Source organism: Dendropsophus ebraccatus, chromosome 3, assembly GCF_027789765.1.
Source record: "Dendropsophus ebraccatus isolate aDenEbr1 chromosome 3, aDenEbr1.pat, whole genome shotgun sequence".
NCBI classification, from domain to species: domain Eukaryota; kingdom Metazoa; phylum Chordata; class Amphibia; order Anura; family Hylidae; genus Dendropsophus; species Dendropsophus ebraccatus.
This window is the reverse complement of record NC_091456.1, coordinates 64,444,238-64,465,811: the sequence shown is the minus strand read 5'-3', so window position 1 is coordinate 64,465,811 and position 21,574 is coordinate 64,444,238. Positions and strand designations below refer to the sequence as shown.

At 44.5% G+C, this 21,574-nt stretch overlaps 1 protein-coding gene across 3 annotated transcripts in view; it reads right to left on the bottom strand.

The window, feature by feature from the left end:
• Nucleotides 1-12,713: 12,713 nt before the first annotated feature.
• RCL1 (RNA terminal phosphate cyclase like 1) overlaps nucleotides 12,714-21,574 on the bottom strand; it is a 58,436-nt gene continuing 49,575 nt past the window's right edge. The window contains exons 9-10 of one of the 3 annotated variants that reach the window (XR_011362148.1): nucleotides 19,346-19,453; nucleotides 12,714-12,930 (exon numbers count right to left, since the gene is read on the bottom strand). Coding sequence is in view for 1 of the 3 variants with exons in the window: in XM_069961924.1 (XP_069818025.1) it covers nucleotides 19,450-19,453 (4 nt within the window). In the remaining 2 variants the exon portion in view is untranslated. Of the gene's footprint in view, nucleotides 12,931-18,112; nucleotides 19,454-21,574 lie in introns of those variants that run through there. The other 2 variants (XR_011362149.1, XM_069961924.1) reach the window with 2 other exon arrangements.

Sequence of the window (21,574 nt, the reverse complement as noted above, 5' to 3'; positions counted from 1 at the left end):
TTACAGCAGGAACCGGGCTGTCATATTGACAGCGGCTTTCCCGTGATGGTACCTGTCACAGTTCAGCCTTTAAAACTTCCACATACAGATGCAGCTGCCATTAGAATTTTGGGTTGGCGTGGAAACATCCCAGTCATCAGCGGGTTCCATGCAGAAGCCCTATTCTAACTTAACCTATTCTGCATTTGGAAGTTTCAAAGGCTGAACTGTGACAATTACACTTTAAAGAAATCAGACCATCATAAAAGTCAGGGAAGGTGAAACAAATTACTAACTGATTTTTGTTGTTAACCCCTTCATTTCAGCTATGGTATATATACAATCCTATTGCACATACCCCGTGCAATAGGAATGTACATATACGTTCCTGACTGTGAGAGGTTAGATGTGTGCGGGACCACTGCAGTGAGAGCAGTCCTGCACACATCAGTGTCCTGGGAGCCCAGCAGCATAATGACAGGCAGCTGCGATTCCACAGCTGCCTGTCATTAACCCCTTAAATGTCACAATCTATATCGATCGCTACGTTTAAGGTAGTCAGTGACTGGACAAGCTCCTATCACTGAGTGATCAGGACCCCCGCAGCATGATCCTGATCACTTGTACCGACAGGCGGGGGTAATTCACTTACTTCTGTCCTGTTGGATGGGCGATCTATGTATAGAGTCTGCTCTCAAACAGGCTCTATGCATAGATCGCCGATAACACTGATCTATGCTATGCAATGGCATAGCATAGATCAGTATATGCAGTCTAAGGCTGGGTTCACACTATGTATATTTGAGGCTGTATTTGTGAGGCTGTATAGCAACCAAAACCAGGAGTGGATTGAAAACACAGAAAGGCTCTGTTCACATAATGTTGTAATTGAGTGGATGGCCATCATTTAATGGCAAATATTTGCTGTTATTTTAAAACAACGGCTGTGGTATTGAAATAATGGCCGTTATTTACTGTTATATGGCGGCCATCCACTCAATTTCAACATTGTGTGAACAGATCCTTTCTGTGTTTTCAATCCACTCCTGGTTTTGGTTGCTATGAGGACCTGACATGAGGACCAAATACAGCCTCAAATATACATAGTGTGAACCCAGCCTAATGATTACACCAGAATTGCTGATTTAAAAAAATATATATATCAGAAAAAACATGAATTACTAACCGGTAATTGCTTTTCCTCGAAGCCCATGACGGCACCCATGGAGAGGTCCACCTCCCGCTCCTCTGGACAGGAAACAGTTCACTGGATCCATAAAAGAAGAGACCGCCCCTTCATCGCCAGTTCGTTACCAAGGAAACTCAGGAGCATATCTAAATCTTCTTTGGAAAATCAATATATTTTCATCTCTTTTTTTTTTTTTTTTTTTAAACTTCTACTAGTTTAATATCATATAATACTTCTTATATGACTATCTCAATACAAAGTCTTACTACTAGTGTAAGGTCAATATATACAATATTAGGGAGGGTATTAGGCGGGTGCCGTCATGGGCTTCGAGGAAAAGCAATTACCGGTTAGTAATTCATGTTTTCCCTCTCGCCCTATGACGGCACCCATGGAGACTAGAATAGGAATTACGCCTAGGGTGGGACCACTGCCTGCAATACCCTTCTCCCAAAGATTAAGTCTTCTTGAGAGGATAACTGGAGCCTATAATGCTTAAAAAAGGTATGGGGGGAGCTCCACGTAGCAGCCCTGCATATTTGCTCAATAGACACTGAGGCTCTCTCTGCCCAGGATGTGGCTACTGAACGGGTAGAGTGAGCTCCGAACCCTGATGGTACTTCGATACCTGCGGTTATATAGGCAGAGGAAATGGTGTTCTTAATCCACTTAGCTATCACCTGGGCAGATGCAGCCTTCCCTCTATTCTTTCCCTGAAAGAGTATTAAAATATTATTGGAAAGCCTCCACTGTTCTGTATTCTGTAGATAATGAATAAGACATCTCCTGACATCTAGACAGTGAAAACGAGACTCCCCCTCATTAGAGGGGTTGGGGCAGAATGAGGGGAGTACCACTTCTTGGGATCTGTGGAAATCAGAAACTACTTTGGGAAGGAAGGCTGGGTCTGGAGATAGTATCACCCTATCCTCTCTAATAGACATATAGGGTTGCTGAATGGAGAAAGCTGATATTTCTCCTACTCTCCTGGCCGAGGTAATAGCTAAAAGGAAGGCTAACTTCTGAGAGAGAATCTTGATGGAGAGATCTGCTAAGGGTTCAAACGGAGGTTCTGTTAGCTGGGAGAGAACTAGATTCAAATCCCACGGTGGGAGCTTGGGCTTGATGGAAGGGAAGATTCTATCTGTTGCCCTCATGAACCTCCTAACCCAGGGATGTTCCGCCAGTTTAAAGTCAAAGAGGGAACTAAGAGCTGAAATCTGGACCCTAATAGTACTAGGCCTTAATCTCTTATTTAGACCTTCCTGTAGGAAATCTAGTACTACTGGGATATCTGGTGGAACTAATACATTAATGGGTTTGTTTACAAACCTACAAAATGCTCTCCAAGTTCTAAGATATATCTCTGATGTGACTCTCTTTTTACTGGCCAGGAGGGTGGTGATGACCTGCTCTGAAAGCCCCCTGTCTATGAGGATCTGCCTCTCAATAGCCATGCTGTCAGGTGGAGATTCTTGACTTCCGGATGGTAAATTGGACCCTGACTGAGAAGATCCGGAGTCTCTGGTAGAACCCAGGGATCTGTAACTGACATGACCCTCAACCAAGAGAACCACACCCTCCTGGGCCAGAATGGCGCTATCATGATGACCAGAGCTTTGTCCTGCCTGACCTTCCTGAGAACTCTGGGGATCATCCTGAACGGGGGGAAGGCATACAGGAGTCCCTGATTCCAAGGATGGGCTAGCGCATCTATCCCTATCGGGTTGTCTGATGGGCTCAGGGAGAAGAACCTCTCTACCTTTTTGTTCGCTTTGGAGGCGAAGAGATCTATTACTGGAAGACCCCATTTGGCACAGATCTGCTGAAACACTTCTACTGACAAGCTCCACTCCCCCTGGTTTAACTGGTGTCTGCTCAGGTAGTCTGCTTTTACATTCTCTGACCCCTTTAGATGTAGTGCTGTGAGGGAGGAGAGATGAGGTTCTACCAGTCTGAAGATGAAGTGTGCGACTCTCATTAGCTCTCTGGATCTTGTGCCCCCCTGGTGATTTATGTACGCTACTACCGATGAGTTGTCTGACTGGACCTTTACATGTCTGTCTCTTAGAAGGGGTAGGGCCTGGGATAGGGACATGAAGACTGCCCTCAGCTCTCTGACGTTCTGAGACAAGGCAGCTTCCTCTGGCTTCCATAACCCCTGGAGCATGATGTCTGTTGTGTAGGCTCCCCAGCCCCGAGGGCTGGCATCGGTAGTTAGGATGACTTCGTCTGAGCGTACCCAGGGAACCCCCTTTTCCAGATTTTTTCTCTGGGTCCACCAATTTAGGGAACGTACTGTCTGTGGAGAGAGAACACATAGAGAGTCTAAGGAGTCTGTAGATCTATCCCATTGAGAGAGGATCTGTGTCTGCAGTGTTCTGGAATGATACTGGGCCCAGGGGACTGCGGGAATGCAAGAGGTCATTAGACCTAGAACTGACATGGCCTCTCTGACTGTAGTGCTCTGACTGTACATGAGGTGTTCTATTTTAGTCAGTAACTGGGTCACTTTACTAGCAGGTAGGAAACATTTCTGAACACGGGAATCTAGGAGAATTCCTAAGAATTGGCAGGTGTGAGAAGGGGTCTTGACTGATTTCTCCTCATTTATTTCCCATCCTAATTTCTTAAAAATGACTTCCGCCTGTGTGATCTGAGATTGTAAGATCTCCGGAGAATCAGCCACCAGGAGAAAATCATCTAAGTATGGAACAATGATGATATCTTGTTCCCTTACATGTGCCATCACCTCTGCCATAACTTTTGTGAATATTCTGGGGGCCTGTGAAATACCGAAAGGCATGGCCCTGTATTGTAAGTGGAGGAAGGAGCCCTTGAACCACACCGCAACCCTGAGGAATCTCTGGTGTTCTGGGTGAACTGGAATGTGATAGTACGCATCCCTGAGGTCAAGGGTCGCCATGGAGCAATCTCTAGAAAGATTCAGAATGGCTGAAGATATAGTTTCCATTCTGAATTTTTCATAGGTAAGGAACTTGTTAAGGGGCTTTAAATTAATTATGGTACGAAAGGTACCATTTGGCTTCCTGACCAGGAAGAGAGTGGAGTAGAAGCCTGCTCCCCTCTCTTCCGCTGGTACAGCGACCAATACCTGTTTATCCAGGAGAGACTGCACCTCAAGTTCCATGGCCTGTTGACGCTCTGGATCCCGGAATTGAGTGGTGACAAATCTACTGCCTGGAGGGGACACAAACGAAATTTTTAAACCATCCTTTATTGTGTTCAAAATATTCTTACTGGATGATATTTTATCCCACTCCTGGCTATATAGCGAAAGGCGACCACCCACCGGGGCCTGGCGTCATTGGGGATTGGGTTTTTTGGCAGAATCAGCAGGATTGAACAACAGCCCTCTACCCCTTCTAGAGGTCCTCCATTCCCTTCTACCTGAAGGGCCTCCCCGCTGAACACCCCTACCTCTGCCCCTATAATTACTTTTGGGAGGCTGGGGTACCACTGGAAAGCCCTTCTTTCTATCTGAAGCTTTCTCAAGGACTGCATCAAGGGTGGAACCAAAGAGAAATTCCCCCTCACAGGGTACGGCACATAGTTTTGCCTTTGAAGTAATGTCCCCTTTCCAGTCCCTTAGCCAAACTGTACGCCTTGCAGAGTTGGATAAGGCAGCAAATTTGGCATTTAGTTTTAAGGTATCTGCTGAGGCTTCCGATAGAAACTTGGCTCCCTGGCTAATATTGGGGAGGGCAGCCAATAACTCTTCCTTAGGGGCATCGTCCCTAATCTTTGCGGTTAGTTCCTCAATCCAAATGTCCATAGATCTGGCTACAGATGTGGCCGCAACAAGAGGCTTAAAAGAAGCAGCAGCTGCCTCCCAACCTTTTTTAAGGTAGACCTCTGCTCTTTTGTCCATAGGGTCCTTTAGGGTAGCAGAGTCATCAAAAGGCAGGACCCCTTTCTTAGCTATCTTCGCTAAAGGTGCATCCACTTTAGGGGCTCTATCCCAAACAGCTGTCTCCTCTTCATTAAAGGGATACCTGCGCTTCATTGCCCTGGGCACGAAGAACTTTCTGTCTGGGTTGTTCCACTCTCTTTTAATCAGGTCTTTAATAGTATGTGTTACACTTTGTGTGGATACTTTGTGGAAGCCTATGGCTGGTAGGGGTGTACACAGCAGATAACAGTCACAGTAAGTATATGCAGACTCACGTTTTGTTGCAGCAGCGCTGGATGATGTCCGGCAGGTGAGCAGAGTGTGGTTCAGCAGAGCTGGAGTTGGTAAGCGGCTGTTCCACTAACAGGTCTGTAGGAAGATAGCACACAGCAGGAGCGGGTCCTGGGTAGGTGAGCGGCAGCGCCGCTGACAGACAGCAGGCAGGATGTGTAGCACTAGGTAAACCTTGCTGAGGAGTTTAAACAGCAGAGTGATCCCATGTGCAGCAGTAGTAATAATCAGGAGGTCTAGTAGCAGGACTCTGGAATAAGAGGACCGCAGCAATATACAAACAGGAGAGTCTGTAAGCTAGAGGCAGACAGAAGCTAAGTTCTAACTGATACTCAGGCAGGGAGGGGCACAGGTGCACACATTATTATAGCCTCAGAGAGCAGGTAAGATGGCCACTGAAGCTGCGGTGGCCATCTTGCAAAGAGGCAGACATGCCCAAAATCACAGCAAAACATAAAACCAGGACTGGATCCTAACACTACCCCCACCTCAGGAGCGGCCTCCGGACGCCCTCTGGCCAGGCTTTCCGGGCTGTCTTCGGTGGAACTCTGACACCAAACGGGGAGCATTAATATTGTTCACAGGTTCCCAAGAATTTTCTTCGGTTGGATACCCTTCCCACTTGACTAAATATTGTAGCCGGTTCCTATGGATCCTAGAGTCGAGAATTTCTTCCACCACAAATTGTTCCTCACCATCAATCAAAACCGGATCGGGTGGTTGGGCAGAGCGACCCGGGAACGGATTAGGGACAGCAGCCTTCAGTAGAGAGACATGGAATACTGGATGGACCTTCATGGTCTTGGGGAGCTTTAGCCGAACAGCCACTGCATTTATAATGGCACTTATTTTGAATGGACCCACAAACTTCTGTCCGAGCTTTGGAGAGGGTACTCTCAGTTTTAAATTTTTAGTGGAGAGCCAGACAGAATCTCCTACTTTGAACCTGGGTGCTGGTCTACGATACTGATCAGCTGATCTTTTATATCTCTCCTGGGCTGAGGTCAAAGTTTCCTTCAGCACATCCAAGTTTCGCTGAAGAGTTGCCACACGTTCTGCAACTGCTGGCATGGCGACATCAACTGGGAGTCTCGGCAGAATCTTGGGATGGAACCCCAGATTGGCATAGAAGGGTGACATCTTTGTGGAGGCACTCTGGGAGTTGTTGTAAGAGAACTCCGCCAGAGGGAGAAGATCCAGCCAATCATCCTGCAAATGACTGATGAAACAACGCAGGTACTGTTCTAAGGTTTGATTAGTCCGTTCAGTCTGGCCATTTGACTGTGGATGATAAGCAGATGACAAGCAGACCTTGATGTCCAATGCCGAGCAAAATCCTTGCCAGAATCTTGCCATAAATTGGGCTCCTCGGTCTGAAATGACCTCATCGGGGACCCCGTGTAGCCGAAAGACATTTTGAATAATTAACTCCACGGTGTCCTTCGCAGATGGTAGTCCAGAACAGGGTATGAAATGAGCAGCCTTGGTTAATCGGTCAACCACTACTAGAATGGTGTTCATTCCTTTAGAGGTGGGCAATTCGACAATGAAGTCCATAGAGATGGAGCCCCACGGACGAGAAGGCACCGGCAATGGTTGTAGTAGTCCAGTCGGAGCAGACCTGGGTGTCTTACACCTGGCACAGACCTCACAGGAGCGGACATAACTCTTAACATCCCCCTGATAGCCAGGCCACCAGAAGAATCGCGAAACAAACTCCTGAGTCTTCTGTACCCCTTTATGACCTGCCACCTTTGAGTCATGCATCAGTTTCAGCACTCTTAATCTAGCAGTCTTAGGCACATAAAGGCATTGGCCATGGAACCACACTCCATTTTTGAAAGTTAAGTGCATGTCATCAGCTGGCCGTGACAAAAGAGGGTCATTGGCATAGGCTTCCTTAAAGATATTGATTAGGTCTTGATTCTGTATCACTCCTACCACATTAGCATCTGGTATTATGGTCTTAGATGATGGTGTAGAATCTAATTCAGTAGAGAACATCCGGGAAAGAGCATCAGCTTTGCTGTTACGCGAACCTGGTCGGTAGGAGATGATGAAATTGAATTGGTTTAGGAATAGGCTCCAGCGAACTTGTCGGGGAGAAAGACATCTTGCCGATCGAACAAATTCTAAATTACGGTGATCAGTGAGTACAACAATTTGCTGAGAAGCTCCCTGCAAGTGATGCCTCCATTCCTTGAACGCAGAGATGATCGCCAATAGTTCCTTGTTTCCAACATCATAGTTCCTCTCAGCAGATGATAACTTTCGGGAGAAGAATGCGCAGGGGTGCAACAGACCTTTTTCTCCTGTTCTCTGGGATAAGACAGCCCCCACGGCACAATCTGAGGCGTCCACCTCAATTATGAATGCCAACTCTGGATCAGGATGTATTAATACTGGGGCAGTTGTGAATTTTGATTTAAGACGAGTGAAAGCCTCCTGGGCCTGAGGTGTCCAATGAAATACTGTCCCCTTCTTGGTAAGTTGGGTGATAGGACTGACGATCTCTGAAAAGTGCTTGATGAAGCGCCGGTAAAAGTTGGCAAAGCCTATAAAACGTTGTACCTCCCGGATGTTTTTTGGGACTGGCCAATCAATAATTGCTTGGATCTTGCTTGTATCCATATGCAACCCTTGTGGCGAGATGACATAGCCCAGAAACTGGATCTCAGTCTGGTGGAACTCACATTTTTCGAGTTTGATGTAAAGATGGTTTACTCGAAGACGGTCCAGAACAGTTCTCACATGTTCCTGATGCTCTTGCAGGGAATTGGAGAAGATAAGTATATCATCTAGGTAGACCACCATGAACTGATCCAAGAGATCCCGGAAGATGTCATTAGCCAGGTGCTGGAAAGTAGCTGGGGCATTGCAAAGCCCAAATGGCATCACGAGGTACTCAAAATGTCCATAGCGACACCGAAAGGCAGTCTTCCACTCGTCTCCAGGTCTAATCCGCACCAAATTGTAAGCTCCACGGAGATCTAATTTGGAGAAAATTTTGGCATGGCGAACTCTTTCCAGAAGTTCAGGAATCAGAGGAAGCGGATAGCGATTTCGGACTGTAACTTTATTCAGCTCCCGATAATCAATGCAGGGTCTAAGAGACCCATCTTTCTTTTTTACAAAGAAAATCGGAGCGCCCGCAGGGGATGAAGAAGGACGGATAAATCCCTTCGCCAGGTTCTCCTCAATGTACTCCTTGAGGGCCTTTAACTCTGGTCCGGCTAGGGGATAGATGTGACCAAAGGGTATCGCTGCACCGGGCAAAAGCTCAATCGGACAGTCATATGGCCGGTGTGGAGGAAGCTTATCCGCATTTTTCTTGTCGCATACATCCAAGAAGTCATGATAGACTGATGGAAAATTGTTAGAGATACTTTCAGGACCGGATTTGGCTAGGCAAATGGCTGAGGTTTTACTTGCTGGGAAGCGTATCTCCCTAGTTTCCCAATTGATAACTGGGTTCTGCTTCCTCAACCATGGGAGGCCTAAGATGATTGGAAAATGAGGAGAGGAGATGAGCATGAAAGAGAGTGTCTCTTGATGGTCGGGTGGCATGGAGACCCTCACGGGTTTAGTTTCCCGATCTATCGGCCCCGAGGTCAGGGGGGAACCATCCACGGTCTCCATAAGCACAGGTGAAGCTTTTAGTTGTGTAGCGATACCATGTTCTTTAGCAAAGGCAAGATCCATGAAGTTGCCACTGGCTCCGGAATCCACCATAGCTGAGGTGGGGACCCAGCAAGTGCTGGTCCAAATCTGAATAGGCAGGAAGCAGTGGGTCTCTTTCTTCTTCTTTTCAAGGTGTGGGGCCACAGAAGACAGGGTCTGAATTACTGCATTCAACTGCTGTGATGCTTCTGAGAGCTCTGATTCAGAGTCAGACAGGTCACCTTCGGCCACGGCTGCAGCTGTTCTGCGAGGCCGATTAGGGCAATTTATAAGAAAGTGGCCAGACTCTCCACAATAAAGACATAAACCTTCCCGCAGCCTGCGCTCTCTGCGAGCATTACTCTCTGATCTCTGTACTGCATCTAATTGCATCGGCTCGATCTCCTGTGGGGATCTATTGGAAGGTTCCCTGGGATATGCAGATGGGGAAGCTGATGGACTGTCCCTTCGATTCAGTGCTGCCCACTTCTCTTGTCTCCGTTCAGATAAGCGGATATCTATCCGAATGCAATGATGCACAAAATCTCCAAATTCTGAGGGAGCCTCACTGCGGGCCAGCTCATCCTTGATGGCGCTAGATAATCCCTTTCTAAACAGAGGGAGTTGTGCCTCAGAATTCCAAGCTGTATCAATGGCCCATCTCTTAAATTCCATGGCGTATTCCGTGACGGAACGTCGACCCTGTCGGAGTGCCAATAAGTTGGTCTCTGCGGTGATGCGACGATTTGGATCATCAAACATTAGTCTCATGCCAGCAAGGAACTGAGTCAGACTGTTCAAACAGGGATCACCGGTCTCAATTAGCGGATTCGCCCATGCTAGCGCCTTGTGTGTCAAAAGCATGATGATACAGAGTACTTTGGCGCGATCATTCGGAAATTGGCTGGCGTGTGCATCAAAGTATAGCTGACACTGATTTACAAAGCCACGGAACTTGTCACGATCTCCACCAAACCTGAACGGTGGCAATTTCGGAGGACCCAGTACTGCAGCAGGGTGAGCTGGCATCTGCGCCTCAACAGAGGTGGTCCGAGCGCGCAAATCCTGGATTGCTATGTTAAGTTCATGCGCATTTTCATTTGCTTGTGTCTCCAGAGCAATTATTTTAGTCTTTAGCGACTGCACTTCAGTATGTATAGAAGATGTGATTTGATGAAGTCTCTTAATACGGGCTTCCAAATCCCCAGACCCAGCGGCCTCCATCTTGTAGGCCTGAGTATCCTGTTACACTTTGTGTGGATACTTTGTGGAAGCCTATGGCTGGTAGGGGTGTACACAGCAGATAACAGTCACAGTAAGTATATGCAGACTCACGTTTTGTTGCAGCAGCGCTGGATGATGTCCGGCAGGTGAGCAGAGTGTGGTTCAGCAGAGCTGGAGTTGGTAAGCGGCTGTTCCACTAACAGGTCTGTAGGAAGATAGCACACAGCAGGAGCGGGTCCTGGGTAGGTGAGCGGCAGCGCCGCTGACAGACAGCAGGCAGGATGTGTAGCACTAGGTAAACCTTGCTGAGGAGTTTAAACAGCAGAGTGATCCCATGTGCAGCAGTAGTAATAATCAGGAGGTCTAGTAGCAGGACTCTGGAATAAGAGGACCGCAGCAATATACAAACAGGAGAGTCTGTAAGCTAGAGGCAGACAGAAGCTAAGTTCTAACTGATACTCAGGCAGGGAGGGGCACAGGTGCACACATTATTATAGCCTCAGAGAGCAGGTAAGATGGCCACTGAAGCTGCGGTGGCCATCTTGCAAAGAGGCAGACATGCCCAAAATCACAGCAAAACATAAAACCAGGACTGGATCCTAACAGTATGGTGGATAGGGAATACCTTTCTCTTCTTTGGGGTAAGGCCCTGAAACATTCTGTCCTGTACAGTCTTGGACACAGGACTGTCCTCTAGTTCCATAGTGCGTCTTACTGCACTGACTAACGGATCAACCTCTTCTATGTTGGACTCTAAAGGTTCCGACTGGTGAGACTCGGTACCAATCTCCTCACCAAAATCCTCTGTCTCGGACATAGGATCCTCCTCATCTGCCACCGTGCTGGGACCAGGCCTAGGTTCAGACCTGGAGGATTCTCCAGTCTCCACGGGGACTAGGGTCTGTGAGGGAAGGGATGATTTAATTTCCCCTTTAATAAGCTCCTTAATGTCCCTCATGAAGGATGGTGTTTCTTCCTCCAGGAACCTATTACGACAGGAGCTGCATAATGTCTTATTGTGACTACTCAGCTTCCTGTCACACACAGGACATTCCCTGGACTTAGTACGGGATGTTTTCATCTATAAGAAAAAATATACATCCTATGTGTAAATATCTCAAAGCATCATAAATATTGTGAGGGTACCAAGTTAGCCCCTGTCATACCGGTTGAGTCTCAGAAGGGGTCTCAGGATTATCTGCGCGCTCTTCCATTGGAAGTAGATGTGTCTGCAGAGTTTGCACGGAGCGTGCTGAATGCAGAGATTGGCAGCCGGGAACGTGCTGAAAATGCAGAGTGCACAGCCAGAAGCCTGCTGAAATACCTGCTCAGCGTGGACGCCACCTCGATGACTGCTGGGCTCCCCTTTTTAAATCCGGCGCCAAGGAATGGCTGGCTCCTCCCCTCCGCCGTGCGCCAGCACACCCTCTCCGGATCGTGCCAGGATAGGCTCACCTGACAGGCCCCAAGCCTGTGGCCCGGAAGAGCACGGCCCCGCCGGAACCCCTCCCCGGAAGCAGTCAGAGCGTCCCCGGACGTCAGACGCACGTGACGTCACCACGTCGACGCGCGCGTCCCGCAACCCGGAAGTGCTAGGACCGCCTGCTTACCGGAGGACGCGTGGCCGCTGACCGGAGAGCCAGGGAGGATCCGGAGGTCGTCCATCTGACAGGTGCTGGGGAGAGAGCCAGTCTTGGCAGCTGCTTCGTTAGAAGACTTACGCCGCCGGGGATGTCGGCAGTAAGGTAGGTAAGCCGGTTGCCCCATTCCCCTCTTCCTATGATGGATCCTTTGGAGAGGTGGGAGAACCACCTCCTGCCTCCTGCTCCAAAGGACAGGAAACAGAACTGGCGATGAAGGGGCGGTCTCTTCTTTTATGGATCCAGTGAACTGTTTCCTGTCCAGAGGAGCGGGAGGTGGACCTCTCCATGGGTGCCGTCATGGGCGAGAGGGAAAAATTTATAAAAAGCAATCAAAATTTTTCTGTTACACCAATATGATATTAATAAAACCTAGAGATCATGGCGCAAAAAATGACACCCCAACCAGCCCTGTAGGTGGAAAAATAATAGCGCTATGGCTCTTAGAAGGTGGGGAGGAACATTGCATTAATTTGACCCAGACATCCGTGCATCAATGGGCTCGGTCTTGAAGGGGTTAATGAATCCATAATCTTTTCCTCTTCTTAATATGGAGAAAAATCATTTAAATAAACTTACATTTGTTTGATATTTTACAAGGCAATAAAAATATATTTTTTTAAAACATTGTTTTGTGTCAAATCTGTAATGTCCTCCAAAGTAAAATAAATTGTATGAACATTTTCAAGGTGATGCGATTCCTTAATTTTTGCTGGGAACTATAAGGTAAAGCAACCCCTAAAAATGGTTGTGTTAGGGACATTTATGAAAGGTTCAAAGAGAAAAACTACCTTTGTTGCCCACAGCAAGAATTTACCTTTTTTTTGTGCAGAATATAAAATGCATGAGTTGATGGCCAACAAAAATGTTCTTCTTTTAGATACTTTTATTAGTCACATATCAAGTGTCCAGCTCCTATAATAGGTAACATCTGGCTTCCCTCCGGACAAGGATGAGGTGTGACATCAAGGTATTTTTGCTGCCAAACTTTAATCCACAAGAACTAGGGGCTGACAGAGGAAAGACAATCCGTTCTGTACAAAAAAAAAATACATAAATTACCCATTGTTTACAACTGTAAAAAGGTAAGGTTTACTCAGGTCAGTAATATAATAAGAGGACAGAGAGTTCTATGATTATAAACTGTCATGGGGTTTTTAGCCTGTTTTCTACTCCAAGGATTTTAAAATGATACTGTATGCACCAACTCACTAGAGATGAGCGGAATTTTCGGATTTCTGGTTCGTGAGAAAAAAAAGTTTTCCAGGCGTTCCTTAGGAGGTATCCACCCGCTGCACAGAGCGAGCAGACAGCGGGAATCCGACGCCGATCATTCTGGTTCTCACGAACCAGAAATCCGAAAAGTCCACTCATCTCTACAACTCACTTCCATAAACCGCTGGTACCGTCCCTGAGAGTAAGTCCTTCCTGGTTGTGTCTTTTAAAGTGCTCTCGATGCCTTCGTTAGAGTAATAAAATGATCTTTTATCCCCTTCAGGACCGGGCTAATTTTAATTTTTGCGCTTTCATTTTTTTGTGCTTAAAAGGATATAGTGCTTGCATTTTTTCACCTACATACCCACATGAGCCCTTTTTTTTGTGACACCAATTGTACTTTGTAATGACATAATTTTTCCAAAAAATATGCCGTAAAACCAGGAAAAATTATTTGTGCAGTGAAATTGAAAAAGAAAACTATTTGTTTTCATTTGGGGGGGTTTTGTGTTTATGCTGTTCGCCCTATGATAAAACTGACATGTTATATATGTTCCCTAAGTATGATTACAGCGATATGTAATTTATAAAACTTTTATTTTACCTGACTGCTTTTTAAAAAATAACACCTTTAAATAAAAAACTAAATGTGTTTAAAATGTCTCTATTACCATCCTTAGGCTATGTTCACACAACGTTTTTTCAGCTCCATTTAAAATAATGCATGCAATAAGAGAGGTCTCGGCACTACCGGCTGTGGCTTTCAGGCAATTATAATGGTATGGATTGACGGAGGAGGCTATTATGTTGCAATGCCTTCATGGAATTTTTAGTAAACTTGTCATATAGAAGAAATAGCGGCACTCACCAGGATAAATTGCAAATCAAACAAACTTTATTCCAGGTCTGGCAACTAGGATGTGGATCAACGGGCGACGATCGTTTTGCATGCTCACGTGATGCACGCTTCCTCTCGGCCTCAGCCTGTTGATCCACATCCTAGTTGCCAGACATGGAATAAAGTTTGTTTGATTTGCAATTTATCCTGGTGAGTGCCACTATTTCTTCTATATGACAGGTCCATTTAAAATAACATCCGTCATTTTGAGTCTGAAATAACGGCCGTCATTTAGCAGCCTGGTCTCCCCTTAGTGCAATGACTGGTGTTTGTACATTATACTAGTTTGGGGTTACTAATTGGACTTCATCGTCCGAAATTCTTCTTGTAATTCTTTTCTCAGGCTGAGATGTCTCTTCCCCAATGCTTAATTCACCATATTTTTGTTGAAGTTGTTAGCTGGAAAAATCCATTAACCCTTTGAGGACCAAGCCCAAAATGACCCAGTGGACCGCACCAATTTTTATTTTTCCGTTTTGTTTTTCCCTGCTCCCCTTCTAAGAGCTCTAGCACATTCATTTTTCTATCTACAGGGCCATGTAAGGGGATGTGTTTTTTCAGGAATTGGTGTACTTTGTAATGGCGTCTTTCATTCTACTATAACATGATGGAACCCCAAAAATATTCTTTATAAAAATACATTGTGTTCCAAATTATTATTATGCAAAAAAATGTTTAGGAGTGATAAGGTTAGAATTTTCTTTGTCAGTTTAACTCATTGATGGTGATGTGTGTCAGGGCTCTTTATATCACTGAAAGCAATTACAGACACCTGTGGTGATTAGTTTGGCAGGTGTGTCCAATTAAAGGCAAGACTACTTAAGAAGGCTGGCCCACAGCCTACATTTTGAGCCAAAATGAGGAAAGAAAAAGGATCTGTCAGCTGTTGAGAAGCAACAAATTGTGGAGTGTTTAGGTCAAGGCATGACTACAATCAACATTGCCAGGACACTTCATGGTGATCATCGCACAATCAAGAAATATGTAGCTGATTCCCAGCACACACGTGTGCATGCTGATAAGGGAAAATTGACGATTCTTTCCAACAGGAAACTACGTCATGTTAAAAGAGCAGCTGCAAAAATGCCTTGTTATAGCAGCAGACACGTTTTTAAAGCTACTGGTACCTCTAACGTCCTCCAAACAACAAGATATAAGCTCCTTCAGAGGTCTGCAGCTGTGCATAAGCCATCCTGTTGACCTCCTCTATCCACTTACACAAGCAGAAACAGCTCCATTGGGCCAAACAATACATGAAGACTGACTTCAAAACTGTTTTGTTCACTGATGAGTGCTGTGCAACGCTCAATGGTCCAGATGGATAGAGTGGAGAATGGCTGGTTGATGGACACCCCATGCAAACATGGCTAGAGGTGGAGTAATGTTTTGGGCTGGAATCATGGGGAGAGAGATTGTTAGCCCCTTTAGAATCCCTGAAAGGGTAAAGATGAACTCCATAATGTATGTGGAGTTTCTCAAACAGCACTTCCTGCCATGGTTCAAGAAGAATAACCGTGCATTTCGCAGCAAGATCATTTTCATGAATGATAATGCATCGTCTCATGCTGCAAATAACACATCTGCATCTCTGGCTGCTATGGGCATAAAAGGGGACAAACTTATGGTGTGGCCCCCATGCTCCCCTGACCTCAACCCCATTGAGAACCTCTGCAGCATCATCGAAAGCAATGTCTATGATGGAGGGAGGCAGTTCACATCAAGCAACAGCCCTGGGAGGGGATTCTGTCCTCATGCAAAACAATTGAAGCAGAAACCATCCAAAAACAGACAAATTCAATGGACGAGAGAGTTCAGAAGCTCCTTTTGAACAAAGGGTTCTATGTGCAAATCACCTAGAATAAAATTTTGAGTTGATAACTGTTTGATTTCAGTTTGTAATAATCTGCTAATGCTTATAATGTCACAAATGACCATTATTTTGTTCTTAATAAAAATAAAAAAGGTTGAAAACTCTGCTGTGCATAATTAATTTAGAACATGCATTTTGAGTTTTTATATATTTTGTAAACATACTTTTAACTTAGGCAGTTTGTTCAAAAACCTTTCAATTATACTCGAATAGTTGATGACTGGAAAATTACAATGACTGCAATTCATAAAGGTAATTTTGGAAAATATGAGAAAATATTATTCGCATAATAATTTGGAACCCAGTGTATAAATTGGTGAAATTGTAAAAAAAGAATGCAATATGGTAACTTTTGGGGGGTTCCTGTGTCCACGTAATGCACTATACAGTAAAAGTGACATGATACCATTATTCTATAGGTCAGTCTGAACACAACCATATTCAGGTCTACACAGATTCTCTTATGTTATATATTTTTTTTTATGAAATCCTTTTTTTTTGCAATTATTAATAAAATGGCCCTATTGTGACTCTTATAACGGTTTTAGTTTTTCACCTTACAGGGCTGTATGGGGTGTAATTTTTTTGCACCATGATCTATACTTTTTTTTAATACTATATTTGTGTAGATCGGACGTTTTGATCACTTTTTATAATTTTCAGCAATCCTGGCATTTCTTCGCAATGACGATTGTTATATTTTAATAGATCGGACATTTACGCACGCTACGGTATATAATATGTTTATTTTTATATGTTTTATTTATATAATGGGATAGGGGGTGATTTAAATTTTTATTGTGGGAGGGGCTTTGGGGTATTTTTAAAAACATTTTCACTTTTTTTTTTACACACATTTTAAGTCCCCCTGGGGGACTTTTACATGCAATCATCAGATTGCATACACTGTACAATGCTATGCCATAGGCACTTAAACGCTGCGTTTAAACAATCGCAGCGTTTAAGGGGTTAATGGCAGGCTGCCGCGCGATCGCTGCAGCCTTTCATTAACGGTGAGGGCCCGGCTACTCACTGCAGCTGGCCCCCACCTGCTATGTGCGCTTCAAAGCACCTTAGAGACCCAGGACGTACAGTTACATCCAGGGTCGTCTGGTGACAGAAGCCCATGATGTAACTGCACGTCTAGGGTCGTATAGGGGTTAAAAAAAGTCTGAGCTGTGATGATAGTTGCATATTTTAACAGTGACAGTATCCATTTGCTTTTGCAGGAGAATCAGAGTTATTTTTAATGCGAGGTATAAAACATCCTTAACATTACAACAAGGTAAATATATAAATCAGATTTTGGGTTCCCAAAAATTTCCTCAAGGCAATGTATTTTGACCACCAATGGGTTTCAGCTATTGTGGAGAGTCTTCGATGGCGCCTGGCTTACATTCTCCCACAAACCCAGTCGAATATATATGAGTCTTTAACAAACATTGCAACGTCATTCAGCAGAAGAAATAATGATGCACTTTGCAGCGCTGTTTTTGTAACGTCTGATAAAACCAAGTTTAGAAGATGCAAATAGCACCATACATGATTTGTGGCCTCATTTGTAGAATTTCCAATGCATTTTGCCACATCTATGTTACAGGATTCCATAATCTTCATTAGCAGCTGGTGTACTGCTTCACCCGTGTTTGATTTGCACTATATCACTGCAAGCAGTCGTTCATGGACTTGGCTGGTGCTATACCATATGATGACAGTCATTTGATCCCACAAAGTAATGTCCTGTATGGTATCAAGCTGAACTGAAAGCATTCCAGCATCCTTTATTCCTTTTTGAAGTGCCATGAGAATGAGTTGCTTGATAGCTTCAATTATTCCATTAACTGTGTTTTTTGACAGAAGTGCTATTAAGGATCCTCTCCCTCTAGCACCTCTGGAATGCTGCTGTCCGCTTTTTTCAATGCAGCCTGTAACAAGTTCTTTTAAACACACATCATATTTACTAAGCAACAAAACAAATTCCCACATTTCCCAAGCACCTTTATGATGTTCATTACTCTCAAGTAATACTTGACATCTTATTTTAACTTGCTGCTGGTAAGCAGGCAATTGGTTATGAACAAGGAGGCTCCCTATATCTGTGCTACTTGCCTTTAGAAAGTAGGTTTGGGACAGCTTCTTTGACTTAAAGGAGACCTGTCACCCCCCCGTGCCGGGGTGAAGGCCGACCGCCCCCCCCCCCCCCCCCCCGCTAGAGACCCTTATACTTACCCCTTCATTCCCTATGGGCGTCTATGAGCCATTCATTCTCTATGGGCATCGGACTCATCTCAGGAGCGCGCGCCGGGCTTCCAACTGGGATATCTCCGTCCCGGGACCAGCTCTAGGCACAGGACTTGGAAAGAAGGGGTAAGGGTAAGGGTCTCTAGCGGGGAGGGTCGTGCGGCTTTCACCCCGGCACGGGGGGGGGGTGGTGGTGACAGTTTCCCTTTAAGCTTTTCTCATATTCTTCTAATCGTTGATAAACATGGCCTACAATCTTGTAACCCATCAAGAAAGTGACCGGTAGTAGAAGACTTGGAATATGCTAAGTGCACAGAACAAAATAGTGCTTTTTTTTTTTTTTTCCTTATTGCTGTATGTTAGCCATTTATAGTTTGTTCCATGTTTATGGGAGAAAATTTTTTCAGGAGCGCGCAACGGGCTTCCAACTGGGATATCTCTGTCCCAGGACCAGCTCCAGACGCAGAACTTGGAGAGAAGGGGTAAGTATAAGGGTCTTTAGCGGGAAGGGTCGTGCGGCCTTCACCCTGGCACGGTGGGGTGATAGTTTCCCTTTAAACTTTTCTCATATTCTTTGTTGTTCATTGATAAACATGCCTACAATCTTGTAACCCATCAAGAAAGTGACCGGTAGTAGAAGACTTGGAATATGCCAAGTACACAGAACAAAATAGTGCTTTTTTTCCTCATTGCTGTATGTTAGCCATTTATAGTTTGTTCCATCTTTATGGGAGAAAACTTTTTGCAAATTGAAGTCTTGGGTATTTTGGGTGATGTTTGAAAAATAAAGACAGCTGAGCTGATGAAGGATGTGGTAAATAGTTAATTTTTTCTTCAGACATGGTTTCCACAATTTCATCTAATGAACAAGAATAATAATTAGACTCTGGTGTTAAAAATGACGAAAATAAAGCCACAGGTATGACACTGGATAAAGACATGCCTGGTTTAGATGTGGGATATGATGAAGTAGCATGTCAAGCCACATCAACAGATGAGGATAATGGAGCCAATGGCATGAATATGGTTCAGATGCAGGATGCGATGGAATAGCATCTCCAGGCAAATCAACAGATGTAACCACCTCAGGTTCAGAATCACTTGAAGAATTGTCAGCCACTGGTAAAGCTTTAGAAGTAATAGCAGCTTCCGCCATTGTAAGACTTAGATTACCAGCTTTAGATGCCGTGGGCTCAACAGTTGTGCTGGAAAACAAGTCTGATACCTTAGCACACTTGGCGGCATCAGCTGCCAGACTTTTCTTCTTTTTTCCCTGACCTTCTCGGCACCACCTTTCCTTTTATCGGTTGACTTTGGATCCATTTTACATCAACTGAAAAACATGAAGTAAGAAAATATCATGGTACACTTCACCTATGTTTAGATGTTTACACTGGGTGGTTTTAGCGGTTATAAAAATGTACATTTTAGTAAATAAATGTTTCCTGTGGTAACAGACTAAAGGCTAACAACATTCATGCCAGCAGTAGTAGACATAGGAACTTGCCACTCACTCTCACCCAGTTGTAGATGGCTCTTATTACAGCCACAAAGTTTCTATTCCCTTTTATAGTGTCAATTTGCAGTATAGGGCCATGTTCACACAGTGTGAAAACATCGACCGTTTTTTGACACAGCCATGTCAAACAATGGTGGATGTCTGACATCACTTTTTTTTTTATTGGAATTTGCCATAGACCACAACGTAAAGTACGGCCAGTAGCTGTACTTTACACTGTGAGCACAGGCTATCTTGTAGGCCACTGTACACAGAATAGTGGCCGCACAAAATAGACCTTCCAATTATTTTGTGCGGCCACAGAGATCCACCGCTGTAGTGCACACAGGGTGTATACACCATAGACTGCTATTCAATGAAGCAGTGCTGTTAAACAATGACCGTTGTTGCATTCTGCAACAATGGCCGTTGTTAATTGACCAAATACAGTGGTACCTCAGTTTAAGAGTAACTTGGATTGAGAGTGTTTTGCAAGAAGAGCTCACAGTTTTTTAAAAGAGCATTGCTTTGGATTAAGAGCTCCCTGTACTGGGAGAGGGAGTGGGGGAGGGGCAGGGTCTACAGCCCTGTACTCTGACCCAGGAACTCTACCTCTGCATTTCTGTGATTTCTTATGGGAAAATTTGCTTTGGTTTAAAAGTGGGTTTGGATTACAAGCACGGTCCCGGAACTAATTATGCTCGTAATCCAAGGCACCACTGTACACTGTGTGAATGTGGCCTAAGGCTACGTTGCTACACAGTATTTTTGCTCAGTATTTTGCAACTAAAACCAGGATTGAAAACACAGAAAGGCTATGTTCACACACTGTTGAAATTATGTGGATGGCCGTAATTTAGTTGCAGTTATGTTAAAACAACGTCCGTTGTTTTGAAATATCGGACATTATTTGCCATTAAATGACGGCCTTCCATGACATTTCAACAGTGTGTGTGAACACTGCCTCTGCTTTTTTAAAACACTCCTGGTTTTGGTTGCACACTGGTGTTCACACCATTTCATAACAACGGCCATTGTGCAAACAACGACCATTATTTCTCAAAAAACGGACGTTCTTTGCACAACAATGGCGTTGTTATGAAATTGGGCCGTTGTTTTTACATAGTGTGAACATAGTCATAGAGTTGAAGGGGTTATCTAGGATTCTAAAACAGCTAATTTCTTCAAAAAAACAATGCCAAACCTGTACTCAGATTAGGTGTGGGTTTTGCACCCCGTTCCATTGAAGTCAATGGATCAGAATTGCAGTACCACACAAAACCTGAGGACTAGTGTGACGCTGTTTTTGGAGAAAAGCAGCTTTGTTATTTAGATTTATAGGCAACACATTTTAAATATTTTCAAAAGATACATCTGCAAGAATATGGTAGAAATATTTTATTGTACTCATCCCACTCAAGATGGAAGCAGCCAAGCACAAAGCGGTAATAAATCAGTGCAAATCAGCAGTCATAACTGTAGTCATTATACAGAAGCAGGGTATGACTATGAGAAATGAAATGGACAGCAGAGTGACTTACGCACTCTCTCACTGCTTATTTGAGACAGACAGGCATCTGGAGCCTAAAAAATAAGGGTGTGTTTACACAGACAAATTTTCTAATGCAATCATTGAAGCCAAAGGCAGGAAAAGACTATAAATAGAGACCAGAGCATAACAGAAAGACTGAGATTTCTCCTCTTTTTAACCCTTAGAGGACAGGGCCAATTTAAACTTTTGCATTTTTTTCCTCCTTGTGCTTAAAAGGCCATAAGCAGTTGCATTTTTTCACCTAGAAACCCACATGAGCCCTTATTTTTTGCGCCACTAATTGTACTTTGCAATGACAGGCTGAATTTTTGCATAAAGTACACTGCAAAACCAGAAAAAAAATTCAATGTGTGGTGAAATTGAAAAAAAAATGCATTTCTTTTATTTCGGGGTAATTGCTTTTA